Here is an 18,565-nt window from a genome sequence, read left to right as displayed (position 1 = left end):
TGTCAGCCAGCACATGCATCCCTCCATCTCCCGCTGCCCTCTCAGCTTTCTCAACTGTAGTTTCCTGCCCGTTCTGGATGAGCTTCCCTCGCACACAAAGGGTGGGGGAAGCCCGTGCCCCACAGATAACTCCGGCTCTGCAGCACCCACCTCTGCCGGGTCTGCAAGGGGAAAACACCGGTGGTACCGCGGTACCCGGCCAGGGCAGGCCCGGGAACGGCTAACCCAGAGCCCCGCTGGCGTTTTCCCAGGCCGCTGAAATAACCTGGCATGGAGTTAAGCTCGTTTTCTCAGCGGGTGCCTCGAAGGCTGGGGTCCGGCATTTGCCCACAGTGGAGGAAGGGCCCATCGGTCTTTTCTGTGCAGAGGGGCTGCGTGGGGCAGGGGGGAGCCCCTTGCTCCCGCGGGGGCATGCCACTCCGCTGCATCAGGGGCGTGTGGCCGTGGACCACTAACGAAAGAAAAATAAAAAGCAGCTTGGGAAAAGCCTGAAATCCCTTCTTCCACCCATTTGCAGATGCGACTGGGGGGGGGGGGGACGGGACGACAGAGACGGGGGGAACGGGGCGGAGGGGGGTGGCTGCCCGCAGAGCAGCCCCGCACCGGCCCCGCGCTGCCCCGCTCCCGCCGCCCGCTCACGCCTCGGGTCGACCCCCGCCGTTTCCCCCTTCCCGACCAAACCGGGCAAAGAACAACTTCCCCCACCCCGGTCCGCCTCGCGTTTCCCCGTCCGTGCCGAGCTCCCAAGCCCGCAAAAAGTTTCTGCTCCGTGTCCCTTGGGAAAACGCAGCGTAAAGTTGAGCCCCGCAGGAGGCGGGGGGGGGGCCGGTGGGAGGGGGGGTGCTCCGGCGGCGGCTCCCGCGTCCCCTCCCGCCTCCTCCTCCTCCCCTCTCCCCGCGTGGGAGCGCGCAGCCCCGCGGCAGATGCGTGTGGTTTGGGTTTGCTTTTCTCACACCACCACCACCCCCCGCTCCTTCCACCTGAAGGAATTTATGACACAGATGAAAACTGAAACGGAGCTGGAGCCGCGGAGGAGAGACGCAGTGATGTCGCCGGGGGATTAAAACGGGGTGGAGGTGATGTCACCGTGACTGCACAGCAAAACACACACACGCGCGCGCACCCACACGCACCCACACACACACACAGAGACACACACACACACACACACACCCCCCGGAGGAGCGGTGCTGCCAAGGGAGCGCGATCGGCCCCACGTCACTCGTGCCACCGGTATAAATGCGGTCCCGCGATGTCCATGGCTGTCGGCGCGGCGGCTCCCGCGACTCGACTGCAGCCGGGCGGCGGCCAAGGAGGAGGAGGAAGAGGAGGAGGAGGAGGAGGAGGAGGAGGAGGAGGAGGAGGAGGATGCTGCGCGCCTTGGTGGCGGTGTCCCTGTGGCTGCGGGTGAGCCCGCGGGCGCAGGGCGCGCCGTGCGAGGCGGTGCGCATCCCCATGTGCCGCCCCATGCCCTGGAACATCACCCGCATGCCGAACCACCTCCACCACAGCACCCAGGAAAACGCCGTCCTCGCCATCGAGCAGTACGAGGAGCTGGTGGGTACCGGCTGCAGTCCGGTCCTCCCTTTCTTCCTCTGCGCCATGTATGCCCCTATCTGCACCCTGGAGTTCCTCTACGACCCCATCAAGCCCTGCCGCTCCGTCTGCCAGCGAGCCCGCGACGGCTGCGAGCCCATCATGCGCCGCTACAACCACAGCTGGCCCGAGAGCCTCGCCTGCGACGACCTCCCCGTCTACGACCGCGGCGTCTGCATCTCCCCCGAGGCCATCGTCACCGACCTGCCCGAGGGTGAGGGCCCCGGGGGGAGGCGGGGGGGCGGGGGAGGGCAGTCAGACCCTCTACCCCCGCCGGGCGTCCCGGGCAGGGGGGAAAGGGTTCGGGACCCCTGCCCCCGGAGCCTCTCCCCGACAGCTTTCCTCCCCCCACCGCCCCTCTGTTTGCAGATGTGAAGTGGACGGACTTCACGCAGGGCGTGCTGGTGCCGGAGAGACCCCCGGAGCCCGACTGCAGGAGCCGCGGCCAGGGTGAGCCTCGGGCCCCCCCCCATCCCCGGAGCCAGGCCCCCTCTGACACCCCTCAACCATTTCCCCTTCTCTTCCTTTGAAGAGCGATGCAGGTGCAAAAAGACAAAGCCTACGCTGTCGACCTACCTGGCCAAGAACTACAGCTACAGTAAGTGCGTGGGCCGGGGGGTGTGTGTGTAAAAATACTTTGCTTTGCCTGTCCCACCCCTCTCGGTGCCCCCCCCCGCGAGTTTGGCAGCTCCAGCTGGGTGCTGCACCCACACGAGGCCCCGTCCAGCAAGCGCAGCGTGAGGACACCGCTCCAGCGCAGCCTTTCCAAGCGGGTTTTTGCCTGAGGACACCCAGCCATCCTCTTCCCAAACCTGCCACTCACGCACACCTTGCACAGGCGGTAGCAGTCATTGCGTAGGTGATGGTGTGTTTCTGATAAAAGCAGTGAAATGTCGGTAATGTGCACTGGCATCAACAGGTCGCTCTGCAGAAAGGGTGCTTGCTACTGCAAAGGTCCCTCTAGTAAGTGCAGAGATGTGAGCATGACCATGTGCTGCTTGGCCAGCTCCGGTTTTCATCTAGCAGATGGAATAAACAGAGGTTTATCACCTAAATAAAACTTGTAAATGTGAACGAAGCTGAAGCAAGGTAAAAAGTTATTACTTAGAAATTCCTATATTCTTTTACTTACTAGCCAGAGTTTCATCTGGTGCGGAATTGTCAGAGATTAACTGAATTCAGTGACAATTTGCACCAGCCGGCTGAGGAGTTGGCCGATAGTTTTATGGTATGTTGCATGACTTATTGGCAATATAAGTAAGCATTCACCCCTCTTCTCCCCTGGCTCCCCCCGCTCTGGTTTTCTGATGCTGGGAGCCAGGAAGAAGTCTAATTAACATTAGAAAAATACCAGATTAAATATCTGTAATGTTAATAGAAACCCCCTATTAACCATGAATTTAGCATGCAGTCTCTGGTCTTTTGAAATTTATGGGCTTTTTCTCAGATAAAAGTTGTTTCTTCAAGGAATGTATTGAGTTCTTAAGTAATAGGGTTATTATATCCAGTCAATTCCTCTTTGTCTGATATCAAATGAAAGCAAGTTTGTAGTTATTTGCTGCTTTGTTAGTATAGGGAAAAAAATCCAGACCCCAGTTAGGTGGGAATAATCAAGCTGAACATCTAACTTAGGTAATTGTACACTTTTTCTGTTATGGCATTTTGGTGCATTTATATCATATATTTCTTCTACATAATTCCTTAATCCATCTCAGGAGAATATAGTGATATGTCCGGGTGGGACAATGAACTTCCACACTTTTCTGAAATGTATGAAAAGCAGTGATATAAAATGACTATTCTGAAACAAAATACAGGTGTTAGTCATATAAATTCTGATTCCAGTGACTTCAGTGGGAGTGTTGCTTGAATAAAAACTGTAGGTTGGGATCCAAAATTTAATTTCAATGACTTTGTGAAATGAAGATTTTGTTTCTGAGAGGTAGATTTTTATTCAGCCTCCTCTGAAACAAATAGACATGCTCATATGGAAAATGAATTCAGAGACAAGGCAAGGCAGAACAAGTCGCAAATAAAATCCACTTTTTTCTGAAATCCTTTAAAAATAATATATACAGCCAAATTGTTTTTCTAGCTGGCCAGAACTTGGTTTCAATTAGACTTGAAAATGCATTGTGAGTCTCCAAAACTGAAATCCCTCATGTGTTTTGTGGCTGTTACACATGTCCTGATAAAGTTAGCCCATAAAACCCAGACAGCATTAAAATTGCTGGTCTCCTGTTTTCTATGAGTGAAGTTTATTCCAAGCTTTCGTAGGTCCATTTGAAGGCTTTTGACCTTGTGGCTGCCAGGGGCAGCATCAATGCAGGCTGGTCACCCTGTGGTACATACACTTCTGACTCTTCTTCCGCTCAAGAATTTTGTGATAATAGGACCGTTCCCATTTTGACATTTCCTAGAAACAAAGTCCTTTGTGTAAAAAAACGTGCTTCATTTCTCTGATTTGGTACTTCTCACAAGGAAGAAGGGGTAAAATGCTGCAGGGGTAGGTACTGCCAGGGTTCGCAGGTACAGAGTTAGCCAGGGAGCTCATCCTCAGAGCAATCTACACAGTTTCACCTTCTTGCATCCATGCAGACATGCAGTATTCCTCAATAAAAGGTAAAGATATGAATGTTTGTGTATTCAGAGTCAGAAGAACCTGTTTTGGAGTCTGTTTTGTATGAGGATCTTACTAATGATGGCTAATCCAAAGGCAAAAGATGAAAAAAGTGTAGACCGAGTAAATCACAATCCTAAGCCTCTTAGTTTTTGACTACTTGTTTCAAACCTTCCCTTCTTTCTTATATTTAAGAAAAGACTTTAGCTCCTGGATGCAACCTACAGGGAAATGATTTTATTATTGAGAAGACTAAATTCATGTTAGCTGTCTGTGAGGTAAATTATTCATTACTTAATTGGAAAAGGGCAGATGTGGCTATAGAGCGGGTCCGATTTATGCGAGGGGTTGTTCAAGTCTGAGTCAAAGAAGCTGTTTGTGTGTGCGATTCCAGGCAAGATCGCTTGGCCTGATCTGGCAAAGATTTAAGCACATGTTTAATTTCACAGTTGTCAACAGTCTGACGGAAAACCAAATCATGGTCGGGCCTCTGTTATTCTAAGCCACTGTACGTGCCCTCACATGAAGCAGTAATTCTAGTTTCACAGCCGAAACAACAGCTTTCAGTTTAATATGTTTTCTTTAATTTTGAGATGTGTTTAAATTTCTAAGACCGTTTGTTGTTCTCACACCTCTCTTTTTCTAATCGCAGTCATTCACGCTAAAGTAAAAAGCATAGAAAGAGGGAACTGCAACGAGATAACGACTGTGGTTGAAGTCAAAGACATACTTAAGTCTTCGATGTCAATTCCTCTGTCTCAAGTGCCTCTTCTTACAAATTCCTCCTGCCAGTGTCCACCTCTCCAACCGAAGCAGGATGTTCTCATCATGTGCTATGAATGGCGCTCAAGGTAAGCCCGGGCGATGCGGTGCAGAAAAGTGTTATAGCTAGCTGTAATAGACGAGAAGGAGCTCTCTTTCTGGTCATGAGCATGTTTTGTGAGTTATAGTTAATATTACACTGCTGATAGTTTTTTTTAAGATAACTCACATGTACACCTACATGTTTCAATTACCTTCGCAATTAACTTTTTCCACTTAATCAGCCTCAGCTCTGCGCCACAATGCAGTGTTTACAAAACCTGGCTCACACGTGGAGCATAAACTCTGGTGGCATTGGGTGTTGGCAGCGTATTGCTTAATGCATCATGCAGCAGTTCAGGCATCTCCAGCCTTTTTGGGAGTGTTTTTCCAGGACCACTTTCCATCAGTGTGAGCTGCTTCACATGCTACAAGCTCGACGGTGGCTGTAGGTGGTGGTCCATGGTGGCAGGACCACGTGGAAGGCACAGTTCTGCCTCACCGACCCCTCCGGGGAGGGAACAGGAGATGATACACATCTGTCTGCAGAGCTGCTGGAGACAGAGCCAGGCTTCCTCTGCTGGCCTATCCATGCTTCGGACCGGTGCCATCAGTGAGATGTTTCTGATCCCACAGCTGTACCAGGACCAGCCAAAGCTGCAGCCATTGGAGCTCCGGCTCCCGGATGGCAGATGAAAAGTAAATACTCTCAGAGCAGCTTGCCAGTCCTGCTGTATGATTAAAAGGCAAAACAAAACTAACTTTACCAGACCTTTCATCTGGCAGTCAGCCTAGCCCCAGGCGTGGAAGGAAATCCAGCATGCTGGTCTGGAGGGGAGGGAGTGATGAATCACAGCTCTCTTTTCTCTCTGGGTCCTTGAGGCAGAAGGGGACATCTTGTCCCCGTTAGCACCCCAGATGTACCAGTAGCAACAGATGGCAACAGGAGGGGTTGTGGCATGGTGGGTACATGTGCCTGTGTGCTGTGGGTCAAGGTAAGGCAGGTTTGTAAAATGTGCAGGCTGGTTTTGCACACAGTGATCTGTTAATTGATCATGTGCACTTGTTGAGGACCATAGAACACCTACGTGCGGAACTTGATGGGCCATATCTATATTTTCAATGAGTTTTATGTTGATATATTAAAAGCATTTTATAGGTGTTTCTATATCTGATACCTTATTACCTTACCCTTTTTTTGTGAGCCAACAGGCACAGTGTTTTATTATTACATAGCACCTTGCTCCTCCAGGTCTGGAAATATTTTACAAAGATTAATTTAGAGCCCTCTACTTTGTGTTAGCCATTTTAGGGACACATGCTCTGAGTCACGCAGAAGGAGCACGGCCAAGATTGCGATTGAGGAGCTCTGAGCTGCAGAGCTTTGTTGGAGAGGACCCTCAGGAGGCTGTCAGGGAGGGGAGATTTCAAAAGTGAAAGATCGCAATCTGCTTCTCCATTACTATGGAAAAACACACCATTCACTAAATATTTTGTGATGGTTTCTAAAGGCCACTGAGGTTTTTAATTTCATATAGTGTACTAAAATGGATTTGAAAAAGAAACATAAACTATTATATGTGTTTCCTGTTGAACTCAGTGGCATGCAAACAGAAGGTTTTGAGTTACAGCAGCTTTTAAAAATGCCAGAAGCAAAATGGGTGGAAGCTGTATCTCCACTGAAGTCAACGGCAAAACACCCATTGCCCATCAGCAGGGTTAGGGTCTTGCTCCATGATTTGGCCCGAACAGAAGCTGCATCAGATGCACACTGTGTTGTGGTTTCATTCATCATGATGTGGCCTTAGCTTCAATCCTATATGTTAATTACCTAACCTCTCCTGGGAAAGAAAAGGAGGTGTGTGTCATGTTGGTCTTGATTCTCCAGGGCTTGCACTCATTGTAGTCCTTTTATGTTTGGGTAAAGTGGATGCACAGTGGCTAATGGCTACGAGTGGCAGCATTTTGTACTCTTTTTGAACTGGTATGAGCAGCAACACTGTTCATGGAAACTGGAGGTCAGGCCCTGCTATGGTGTGTAAATCTCACCCGCCAGCAAAGTGCTGTATGAAATTGTGTGCATTCATAATGATGTTTTGATGTCTCCAGCCAACACTGATGTCTAAGTAAAACCTTCCAGAATTAGGGAAACGATATTAGGGCATATTAAGGCCCAGCATCTTAAAAAAAAAAAAAAAGGATGAAAAGAAAAAAAATATTAAAACAGTTAGCAGTGGAGAAGATACAGAAATTCCAGCATCGCTGTGCTATAAAATAGTTGCTTCTAGGTTGGGACTTAGAAAGTGTCACATCAAACTGCTTTAGAATAAACTATTTTAGAAGCTGTTTAAGGCATCTACAGTTAATAGTTACATTTTTGTTTTGTTTATTTCATAACACCTAGACTCAGTATTTTCATACAGGAGCTAGCCAGATTTCATTGGTAGGCCAATATCACTGCCCATACATTTTCCAAATTCACTTTAAAGCACTCATTAAGTAGTTACGTGTAGGAAATCCATAATACCATCCTCATGTATTTATAGGTAGAAATGGAGATGATTGTAAGTTATCAGGTAAGGTGTTACCATTCGTCAGCTGAGCTGTATTAACTGGTGCATGTGAAACAGCTTTTTTAAAATTCAGAAGTAAAATACATTTCTTTCAACTACTCTTCTGCACACAAACACACAGAGAAATATATAGTGGGCATAAGTAAAAGTATATGTATATATACCTTTAAACAGTTTCATGGGATGTTACCCAACCCATCACTTTTTGTTAACAGTGATCAAGACAGGACAATTTCCCCCTGCAGAATAGCTGCAGGTGAGGACAAAGGGCTCTAAAGGTTTTCCCAACACTGGCTATGAGCTGCAGATTTGGCTGTAAAATCTGATTTCTTTTGAAAGAAGTTTTTACAGAGTTCAGAATAGGATTTCAGAAGTATCAGTATAAGCCTATAGAAATCCATTAGAAAGCATTTAGGCATGGAGAAAAATATTTTTCTGCCTATCGTCCCATACTGAGAAACTGCCAGTACCAGTACCTGCTGGTGCATTTCAACCTCGGTCTGTGTTAAATCATCTGGAATGGCATCTCGGGAATCAAAATCAGAAATATCTATAACTTATATTTATTTCTTAATTTTCAGGTTGATGCTTCTTGATGGATGTCTAGTTGAAAAATGGAAGGATCAACTAAACAAAAGATTTAAGGTAAATACAACCAAAGAAAAAAATGCTGATATTCTTGATAAAAAGTTAAACACCTTTGTTCTACTTCAGCATTGAATAACTTGCTTGACTTTCAGATATCCATAACACCTCTGAGTATTATTATTTTCACTTCAACGTTTTCATACCTCATAATTACATAGAAGTGTAAGTGAAAATTTGAAAATTTTAGTCTTGCATTTTAAGGCCTCTAAAGTTTTATTTCCATTTTATTTCTGTTTTATCTGCAAACTGTCCCTAAATATTATGGTTGGATGATCTTTGTGTGAACTCTGGCTTATTACAGTAATGATTCTAGGAATTTCTTTCCTATCACTGCTAAGGCAAGTAACTGTCAGATAGATGATATGCAGAGGAGTATTCACCTTTTAGGTAAGAAAGGAAGTTAAAATCCACTGCGCTGGATAAACAGGCTTTGCTGCATTAAAGATTGCAGGTGGGAGGTGCAGACTTCTCGCTGGCTACTTCCCACTAAAGATCCACCGAAAGTGTTGGCCCTCACTGGTTTCAGGGAACATTGGAAGGAAAAGTCTATAGTATGGAGACGTGGGAGGCAGGAGCAGCAGATGCCCCTGCTTTTGGGGGCTTCAGCGTAGCACTTGCTATCACTTCCTGCTTGTAAACTCCTCTTTATAGTGGAAAGAAAGGGTGGATCAAGACAGTGTCTGAGTCTTCCTCAGACTTTTAGAGATGGAATAAAATTATCTCTGGAACTCAGAAAGGGTTTCAGAGCATTAAGGACGTACATGTATACTTATTTTAATTATGAGCTGATTGGCAATTGATAGAGAAGAGGAAAAAAGATGTATGTATCTATCTGCAGAAGCTTTTAGATTACAGACCAGCTTCTTGCGGAAATTGTATTTGATGCTTTTATCATTCCCTTTTCTCCTCACTTACTTACGTAAAACCTATGTGTGAAAAAGAAACCATGCTTTAAATCTTTAAAAAATAAATACATTGCTATTACAGATGATACCATGAGGGATTTAGGAGAATACTGATGTATGACTTGGACTCTTGAAATCCCTTAGCTGTCAACTTAATAGCCTGTTACTGGCACACAGTGTGTTTTAGTGGCCTCCTCACACTGTTTTGTCATTTCTAGTTGTGTCTTGAAACCTGTTTGAACATTAATTTCCAGACTGTCAAATAGATGCATGACTGCCAAACAAAATAATTCTCAAAGCATGAGTCATTCCCTCTGATATTGATAGTTTCATAAATTAAATCCTCATTTAAACATGTTTGACTGGGACATGCATAAATGCCTTTTTTGTTTTATAAGGATACACATAATGACCCTGACGACACAAAGATAGCTGTATGGAGCTAGGTATCACAGTGGCTTCATTTTAATGCCCATCATTCATCCCTGAAGACTTGCATCCAACTTTTATCTTGAGTTACCACTTAAAATGAATGTTTTGAGCTGTCTGTGAACTACAGAAGACAGCTGTTAACATAACCACAACATGGCTGGCCTCTCCTCTAGCCAGGGCAAGAGTCTGTGTTGCAACAGGGTCAGTGCAGAGATACGAAATAGGAAAGCTGGACAGCACTTCTCTTGCTCTGACCACTGGGCAAAGCCCCTGCCTTTGGGAGTTTCAGAAGAGAAAGTTCATTAATAGAGGGCAGAGGTGAGACTCCTTCCAGGTTCTACTATCTACCATGCTTTCCTCAGAATAGGTATTTCTGTTCCTAGAAGTGAAAGACTGCAGTCTCTGCCACAGTGCTGTGGATCTCTCCATATTTTGGACCACCTAACCACTTAACCTCTTTTCTAACCACTGTACTTTTAGGTTTGGAAATCTGACAGCTATTCTCTTTCGTGGGCTCATTGAGCTCATTGCTTTTCAAAATTTCTCAGGGATGCTGCTGAATAAAGCTGCAGGTGCATTATTCACAACCATCCCATTGCAACACTGAACACTCTGATTTCAGTGGTCATCTCCATTGTCTGTCCGTAACACAAGCTCTTTCATGCCCAGTGCTCTCCACCCCAGGGAATAGCAGAAGCAGAAAGTAAATACCACCTTCCCTTGTAGCTGTGTGTTTAAATATATATCGTGAAAGGACAGTCTGCCTTCTGCAGACTTTTCTGAGGAAAAGTTAAGTAGCACGTTCAGTAAGACAGCAAAGAAGGGCTTTGCAAAGGAGTTCCAGTGCGCAGACCCTGTCTTTTTGATGGCATGGTGCCAGCTCCCCTGGCTTTCTGAAAAGGCACGAGATGCACGCTCACATGCAGCATGCACACGAGGCATGCAGTTGTCATTGTCATCTGCTGAGATCGTGGAAATTCTCCCACCCAAGAACACGTAGCAGGTTCCCCCTGCAGACAGCTGTAACACACTGACATCAATGGCCCCGCAGAACAGAGCACAAACCCATTAAAAGCAGCACTAGTATCACTGGTTCAGCATAGCTTTGATTAAGACATAATTGTTTATGACTATGTCCTTCCCCAACTCAGCCTCTTTGTATTCCGCATTTCCACAGAGGTGGGAACAGAGACTGCAAGAACAAAAGCTGCAAACGGCCCGCAGTAAGAACCAGAACGCAGGACGCAGTGGTCGGAGCGGAGCCCCAAAACCATCAACCAAGAACACCAACCCACCGGTCAGTGGCCCTAAAAAGGCCATTAAAATAAGAAATGGCCAGAAAGAAATCAACCCTAAAAAAGTATGAGTGTGAAATTTCCAGAAGGAAAGACTTTCCCTGCACGATGAGGGTCACAATCTGGCTTGGTTGGCATGTTTTATTAATCCAGAACTCATTGACTTAAAAACTCACAGCAGTTTCTACACAGACGTTTTTGCTGCACTTGACTTTTAAAAGGTTTGCTTTTCCTTTCAAGCCACTGCAAGCCACAGAGCATAGGTTTGCACTAATATGTGGTACGCATATTCAAGCTGACTGAGCTTTATCTTAGGGCTCTGATTTGCAATTCTAGATAGATCTAGCCTTGGCTGCCAGAGATTTTAACTCCTTGTGCCTGTTGCCTGCTCTGCTTCCCTGCCAGAGGTTGGCGAGCTGCATTGGGCATCTCTTCTCTCCTCAGAAAGTGCAGTGGTGTAGTAGTCAGTGAGTTATTCTGTGAGTTAGTCTGTGAATTAGTCTGGTGAGCTGAGAGCCATAGCAGCTGAGGAGCAGCAGAGGAATGGTAACCTCTGGCAGACGTCTCGGGCAGCAACTAGTGCAGCTGCTGGAGCTAATCTATCTGCTCTTTGGAATCACAGCCCTTGTTCAGAGCCTTCAAAAGCATAGTTTACCAATAAGCATCTGGGTATGCATTATGTGATTATTTTTCTCTGTGTGCCAAAAATATGCTTACAGTGTTAGTATTTGATCTTGTGGGTTCATGTAGCAAAATGCATTGAAAGCAGACATTTCATTTTTTTATTGTACTTCAGGCTGGCTTCTGTTGTTATAATTTCAAATATATTTAAGCATCTAATTGAAAAATCAGTATTTTTTAAAAGGACAGATTAAAGTGAAGATCTGTAGAATTCATAAAAGTAACACTTATGTTTGCTGTAATATAGCTTTGTTATGAAAACTGGAATAGAAGCATTATTCTAAACATAACTGACAGCTACTGTACAGTATTAAGGAGACGATAGGGCTTCATGTGGCTCAGCGTTCATTTGGATAATTTTTTATCATTTGACACCATATTTCTAAATCTTTCTCTGATACCAAATAAATAAATAAATAAATAAATAAATAAGGCTTGTCCCTATTCATGAACTTCTCAAAATGACTGGCTATCTGCAGTTTTGCTGATCCAACAGTAACATTCACCCTGCAAAGGGTCACAGACAAAGCAGATGTTTTTATTTATGTACTAAGTTTTACTGACTTAACATGTGCCATGTGAGGTATTAAAATAGCAAAGGTGATATAAATCTAATCGACATAACTCCAAGATGGCATTTACGCTATTCCTCCCAAGCTGTACTTGGATGAGGCAGTACGGATAGCACAGTCTGATTTCTGTTAACACATAAGAAGATCACCTACATTAACATTGTAAGAGCTTATGATAGACATCTGAAAGAGCTTCAAGAATTCCTGCAGCAAAACTAAGGACTAGACTTGGCAATTCTCGTATCTATAAAAGAAAATGAGCATTTCTAAACCAGAGAGGGTCTATGTCGGGAAAAAAAAAGAGTTCTGTGGAGGTTAATACAAGGAGTTGCAATTGGTCACGTCAGTGTATTGATCTTTGTCATTACAAGAATTCCCATTAAATCTGCATGCGTGAAATTCAAGGCAGACTATGCTGGAGTGATACTGGTACCAGCAATAATATACTTGGTAATATGCTAACACAAACTGAAGACATAGATGCCAAGTTAGAATGCTTGTAACAAAGGGACAGAGGTGTTACAGAAAAATGGAATAATAGTGTATAGGGTTGTTCGGGGGAAAAAAACCCACCCTACATGATCATTGGTTGAGCTTTGAGGAGTTGATTAAAATATGCAAAGGTCAGCATTTGAATGTAGCCCTTCCTGCTAAATCTGGGCAGATGCAGAAATTTATCTTCATGGAACACCTGCAGAATTACATCCAAAATTTAATCCAGGTGCCAGGAATGCTGAACATATATTTAATCTATTGACTTTAGGGGGAATGTTTGACATGTCTAAAAAAACAGACCACAGACAGGTGCCTAAATACAGACTATAGGTGCAACCTTAATCCTGTACAATGAAACGGAAAACCTGAAATCGAAATCAAAGGAGACAGAATTTCACTGTGGGTGACTAAGTTAGGTGAGTTTGAAAATGCTGACTTAATTAAGCATGATCTGAAACATCAGTATGATTGGAAAGCTTCTAAAATAGCTTTATCTACTATGTAGCAGAAGTTGTTAAGTTTGATTACCTATTGATCCCCATTTAAAGTACCTCAATAAATATCTATGAGGTTAGCTATTAAAAATTAGCAACAGTCCTATTAATGTGAGGTTGAAATAACAAATACCAAAGTTCTGATATTTCACTTTAACCATTTTTATTGTGAACATGGTCAAGTGTGGTGTTTGTTGAATGAAACTTTTGGAACAGCTAGCTAAACTTCATAGCAACATCATATAATATTTTAAAACTGTTCAAATAGAACTTTTTTCATTTTTTGATATCAGAGAAAAAAATGTAAAAATTATTTTCTCCAGAGAATAGTCACCATTCCTTCTGTAAGTTACTGTCACTAGACTGACCATTCCAGTACGTTGGAATAAACTTCAATGCACTGAGCCTGGTGTTTCCAAACCCCTTGATATTTTTATGTATGCTTTATGCTGACTAACTCTCATACTGATATGGTAAAAATACAGAAGGAAAGGCAATACCACAAAAAGCAGGGGGTATCATAATACAAAGAACAGATGTGCAGGCAGGGGGGATGGATTAGTAAGGTAGTGTGTTTTCCCAAATCCATTTTTTCCTACTTTTTAAGAAGCCATGGGCCAACTCAATTCAAGACTAATATAAGTCACTCCATTATGAAAATCCCTTACAATTATTAACTCACTGCAACATCAAATGCCGGCTGAATCCACACCCAGAACATCCCCACCCTCCAGCCCGCTGCCCTTCCCTTGTGAAGGTGTGAAACAGATGTTGGAGGAGCAAGGGCTGTTCGAGCAGGCAAGTGCATCCTCCTGCATCCCCACGTGGCCCACTCACCACTTCAACTCCCCAGCATGCATCAAAAAGTCAGACTCACCTCTCCTCATGCACATCCATTGCCAGAGGTAGTCATTGCTGTGTTACCCAGCACCAGAGTCATGAAACCTCCATTTAGTAGAGCGGGCTAATAGTTCGCTGACGGACCAAAGTAATTACTGTACCTACTTACAGCTGAAAAGTTAACAGGCCAAACCTTGGAAGTGTCAAATGTTTTTTCTCAGTGTTACAACTGCCTTCTTACTGAGGGGCTTGGCATTTTTTTAATATAAAATAAAAATTGCCTGGAACACGGAACATATGCTTCTAGTGCATTTCTTACTACCTCCCACACACATGTGCCCAGTTTAGTAAGCGGTGCCATTGAATATTTTCAGTGAATGTTCTAACCTCAGTTCCAAAAGAATGAAACCTGAAAAAATATTTACTCTAACTGTGAATAATTGGCACCGTTTTAGAAGGTCACTGTAAATGCAAATCAGAACTCTTTTACGAACCACATTTGAAAAAAAACCCATAAACCTCCCTTCAACAAGACCTGAATGACCCGGTCACTTTAATTCAATTCAGTGTTGCAACTTAGTTACTTTTGTCCAGCCATTGCATATAACTGAGAAATACTTTCTGTACAAATAAAAAGAAGATTTTCCAGTCCAAAATACTCAAACAGCTCTTAAATTATTTTATCCAGCATTGTAACCTAGATTCCAAATGAATGAAACCTGAAAAAATATTTACTCCAATTATGCACAACCAAGACACACTTTTTGGTTGCACTTAGTAGCTGAATGTAAATGCACATCTGAAAACGTTTCCTTCACCAGATTTTTCTGGTAAACCACATCAGCTCCAATAAATTTTGTAAATAAACATAAATCCATCAATATGGGTCAACAAACATTCAAAATTATGTTTCCATTTATAGTAAAAAAACAATTACTTGCAATTATTAATTTCTATAGAGGCGCATTACTTCTAATTAGACCTAGTCAAAGCTCTGTGGAAAACCCACATTCAATTTCAACTGCTGACACTATATTTCCTGTAACATCTCTGAAATTAAACACCAGCCATATTGGAAGGTGAAACAGGATTTCAGACTTGCTTGTTACATATGCAGTAAATTCAGAGGCTTCCAGACTGGCTGGTATTACCAGAAGGCTTGTGGATAAACCAGTATGGCGATAAGCATAAAGGAACACATCTGGAAGGGAGGACACACTCCTTTTCTCTAGATGAGAATACTAAGATCAAAACCCAAAAGGACCTTAAATATGTCAGAGGGTCTATGTTACAGATAGAAGGTTAATGGATGCATCAGAGTGATCAAGAGATGCCCCAAACAGACCAATAACTGAAGTATTTTCATCCCTTCTGGTTAGAATATGATGAAAACTTTCATTTGTAGATGCGCAGAGCACATCGGTATTTATCCTCTGAGCAAGTACATCAGAAAGCTAATCATTTGCTGACAAAGAACTGTGGATAAAGTGAATAGATGCTTACAAGGTCTGACTTGCCAGTGTAGCTCATTCAGCAGCCAGAGCAAAGGAAAAACTGCAGCGGTACACAACCACAAGCTGATTGATTCCATCTTCTTGGCGGGGAAAAAAAGCTTTTTCCCCACTTCTCTTATTTCATTATGCAGTAATTCAGTGCAAATACTCACTACAATCAGACATACTACCTCTCCTTAAACAGTATTTTGGGATTCAGAACCATCTTGTTTATCATTCTAAACTGAAACAGATCTTTAATACAGTCTTAGTGTCAGATTATGATTTCATTAAAGTTCCTAAACAAGGAAATACGTGGTCTGTTGTACAAATAAACACGCCCTGTGGTTCCATTTCTCTCCTGCTGGGACAAAAATCAGAAGAATAATTATGTTATCTGTTGTTAGTGTTGGACGAATTTTCATCACATCTCTGCACCACCTAATTCTATGCTGAACCACGACATATTTTCTAAATAAACGGTTGTGAAGGTCACATTCTCTTTCGATCTGGCATTTAGATATGGATAAAAGGACAGAGTCAGACTTTCGATAAGATTTGTAGGCAGAAGAGTTGTGTAAATTTAATTGTGAGAAGATTTTAATCTGTGAGACTCAATGGAGTTTATGCTGGAACACATTCCTCCTGACTCTATAAATGCAAATGCTTGCTGATCCCATCACAAGTGCTCAATTCTTAAAAATTACATCCATGTCTACGTCACAGTAATGTAAAATTTGAAGAAGAGCAGATAGCAGTCTAGATTATGTGTACAATACCTAAGTGTTGAGTTAAACTTTTAAAGAGACAAAGTAATCTCCTAAAATATTGTCAATATTTCAATTACCATGCTTTTGAATGCATGAGATTTTAATAATTCTACAAAAGTCTGTATGTCAAAGATATAAAACCTTCATGAATCTAAATCTCTTCATCAGCTGACTGAAACAGTTATTTTTATTGTTTTGAAATGTATCTCTTAAACTCCTCCTTTCCAAAGCTGCTGAAAGACATTAAGATCAAGAACATATTTAGAAGAAGAAAATAAGCATTAATAAATTAAATGTTCCCACATTTCAATTTGGGCTGGGATACTTACGCAACATGAATAAAAACTGTCGTAGATCTATGCATAATATTTCAATTAAACCTACCACATCATTTTAACCAAGCACAAAACAGGGATCACAATTGACACACGTGAATATATGTACCCAAATAAATGGAATCCTTCAACAACTAATAGTTAAACCAAACTGAAAAAAAATGCTATATTGATTAAGGGTGATGTAACAGAGGATGAAGAATGATGGTTAAACACGCAATAACTCAGTATATAAAATTTTATCACACTTAAACAGGCAGAGCTACTGTACCCCTACAGCTAACTGCAATTTCTAAGACCAGTGCAATAAATGATCCACAGTATTCAAAACCTGTGTATGATACCTATCAAGCTATTTGATTGTGAACTTCCATCAGAAGTTTCATGAACTCTTAATAAGACATAAACACATTTTGCTGTTTTCAGCATTTCTGCTCCTGTCAAAAAATAATCCCATCTAAACTTTGAACATTGTATTTGCCCCCCTGGTAGAGAAGCCATTAACTTGGCAAAGATCTTGGGAAATGAGCTGAATTGATGTATGTGAAATCGCCCTACTCAGGCCTTTTTTGAGACTGCTTCTTGGTTTAAAGTACAACGTGCCAGCACCCAAAAGACCCAGAGCACTGAAATGATGCCAGGAAGAACAGTTTTAACAGGTTTTTGAAGCAAAAACCAAGCCAAAGAATATACAGCAACTATGAAGTATGCTTCTCAGAACTCACCTCACTGAGGCGACATATAAATTCTGTGCTAATCACAACTTCCTACAGGCCAGCTAGCCTCAAGTCGAATTTACGGCAGTAAAGCAGCTGTAGGTGAAAATGGGCCACCAGGAGAATGCTCAGTCCAACTTCTGATGGAGGAATGTCTATAATAACAAATGACCCATCACAACAGAAACATTTGTCAGGAAGCTCTTTATAATAGCTAGTTGTATCAAATACAATAGGAACAATAAAGAAAGCGTGAGAAAGACTTCACTCTTTCTGGACTTTGCACTTATAATCAATGCTCTAAGTACACTGCTTTAACTGAATGCCATTCTTCAGTATCTCAACCTTCAACAGACTCAGACAGCAAAAGTGAGAATATATCAGCTACAGAAGAATATCTGTGTTCTTCATGAAAGGCCAGCCAAGTTAGACAGAGACAGGATACAAATTCACTAGTTTGGCAAGGAGGTATATGTCAGGAATAGATGTTACGTAAGAGCGGACTTTGTATTTTACTTCATCTGATATATTTGAATTGAGTAAATGTACTGGAAAGGACCTTCTAGTTTGTTATCCTACCTGTGAGAGTAATCGTTAGAAGATGTTTAGGGAAAGGATAAATAAACAATGCAAATGTTTTTCAGGGCCCTGAGGGAACCAATAGGCCTTAATAGCCCTGAGCAGTCTCACCCGGATGCACACCCATACTGTTGGCCAATGGGCCCAGGAGCCCCATTTAAGCTCACACTTGGGCTTAATCCTTGCTTGAGCTGTTTTACAGGAATACCTGTCTCTGGCCCTCTCGCCTGTTGTTCCTGACTGGACCCCTGAATGGGTCCTGGACCTGGTTCATTATTTGCTTTGTCTGGGATTCTTCATGGACGTGGCTACCCAGTTCTGCTTGGATGCTGTGGGGCTGCGGTCATGCTTGGCTCCTGGCTCCTTCTCCCATGTAGGGCATTCCCACACTTGCTGCTGCTCCCTGCCAATGTTGTAGCGGTGCCTCCACTACCCTTCAGCACTTCTCGTTTGTAGGCTGCCTGAACTGGAGGACTTGATCCACATCACAGTGGATGTGTCATTAATAGTGTTTTAATGACCTGCCTTGACCCCGTTTTTTTTAAGGTCGTTATATACAAAACTCCTTAGACTCCTGGAACTATTGGAAAGGCATAAATCTGTTAAAGTGATAAAAGAAAAACTATCTGTGAAGCGTACATAAAGAAATCTTTACTAACATCGAAGTTCTAGCAGGTATTACTTGTTACATTGATATGCTTTGAAATATGACAAAGCTGA

The 18,565-nt window shown here is 43.2% G+C and overlaps 1 protein-coding gene across 1 annotated transcript; it reads left to right on the top strand.

Moving 5' to 3' along the window:
• Positions 1-942: 942 nt before the first annotated feature.
• On the top strand, positions 943-14,246 carry SFRP4 (secreted frizzled related protein 4). Its single transcript, XM_030010573.1, has 6 exons — positions 943-1,810; positions 1,966-2,046; positions 2,129-2,194; positions 4,869-5,067; positions 8,172-8,235; positions 10,753-14,246. Exons 1-6 carry the CDS (start codon positions 1,240-1,242, stop codon positions 10,939-10,941), a joined length of 1,170 nt encoding a protein of 389 aa, XP_029866433.1. The 5' UTR covers positions 943-1,239; the 3' UTR covers positions 10,942-14,246.
• The last annotated feature ends 4,319 nt before the right edge of the window (positions 14,247-18,565 follow it).

The sequence above is a fragment of the Aquila chrysaetos genome, chromosome 3 (assembly GCF_900496995.4).
Source record: "Aquila chrysaetos chrysaetos chromosome 3, bAquChr1.4, whole genome shotgun sequence".
Taxonomy (NCBI): Eukaryota; Metazoa; Chordata; class Aves; order Accipitriformes; family Accipitridae; genus Aquila; species Aquila chrysaetos.
The sequence above is the reverse complement of the archived record's forward strand: the minus strand, read 5'-3'. Positions and strand labels throughout refer to the sequence as shown.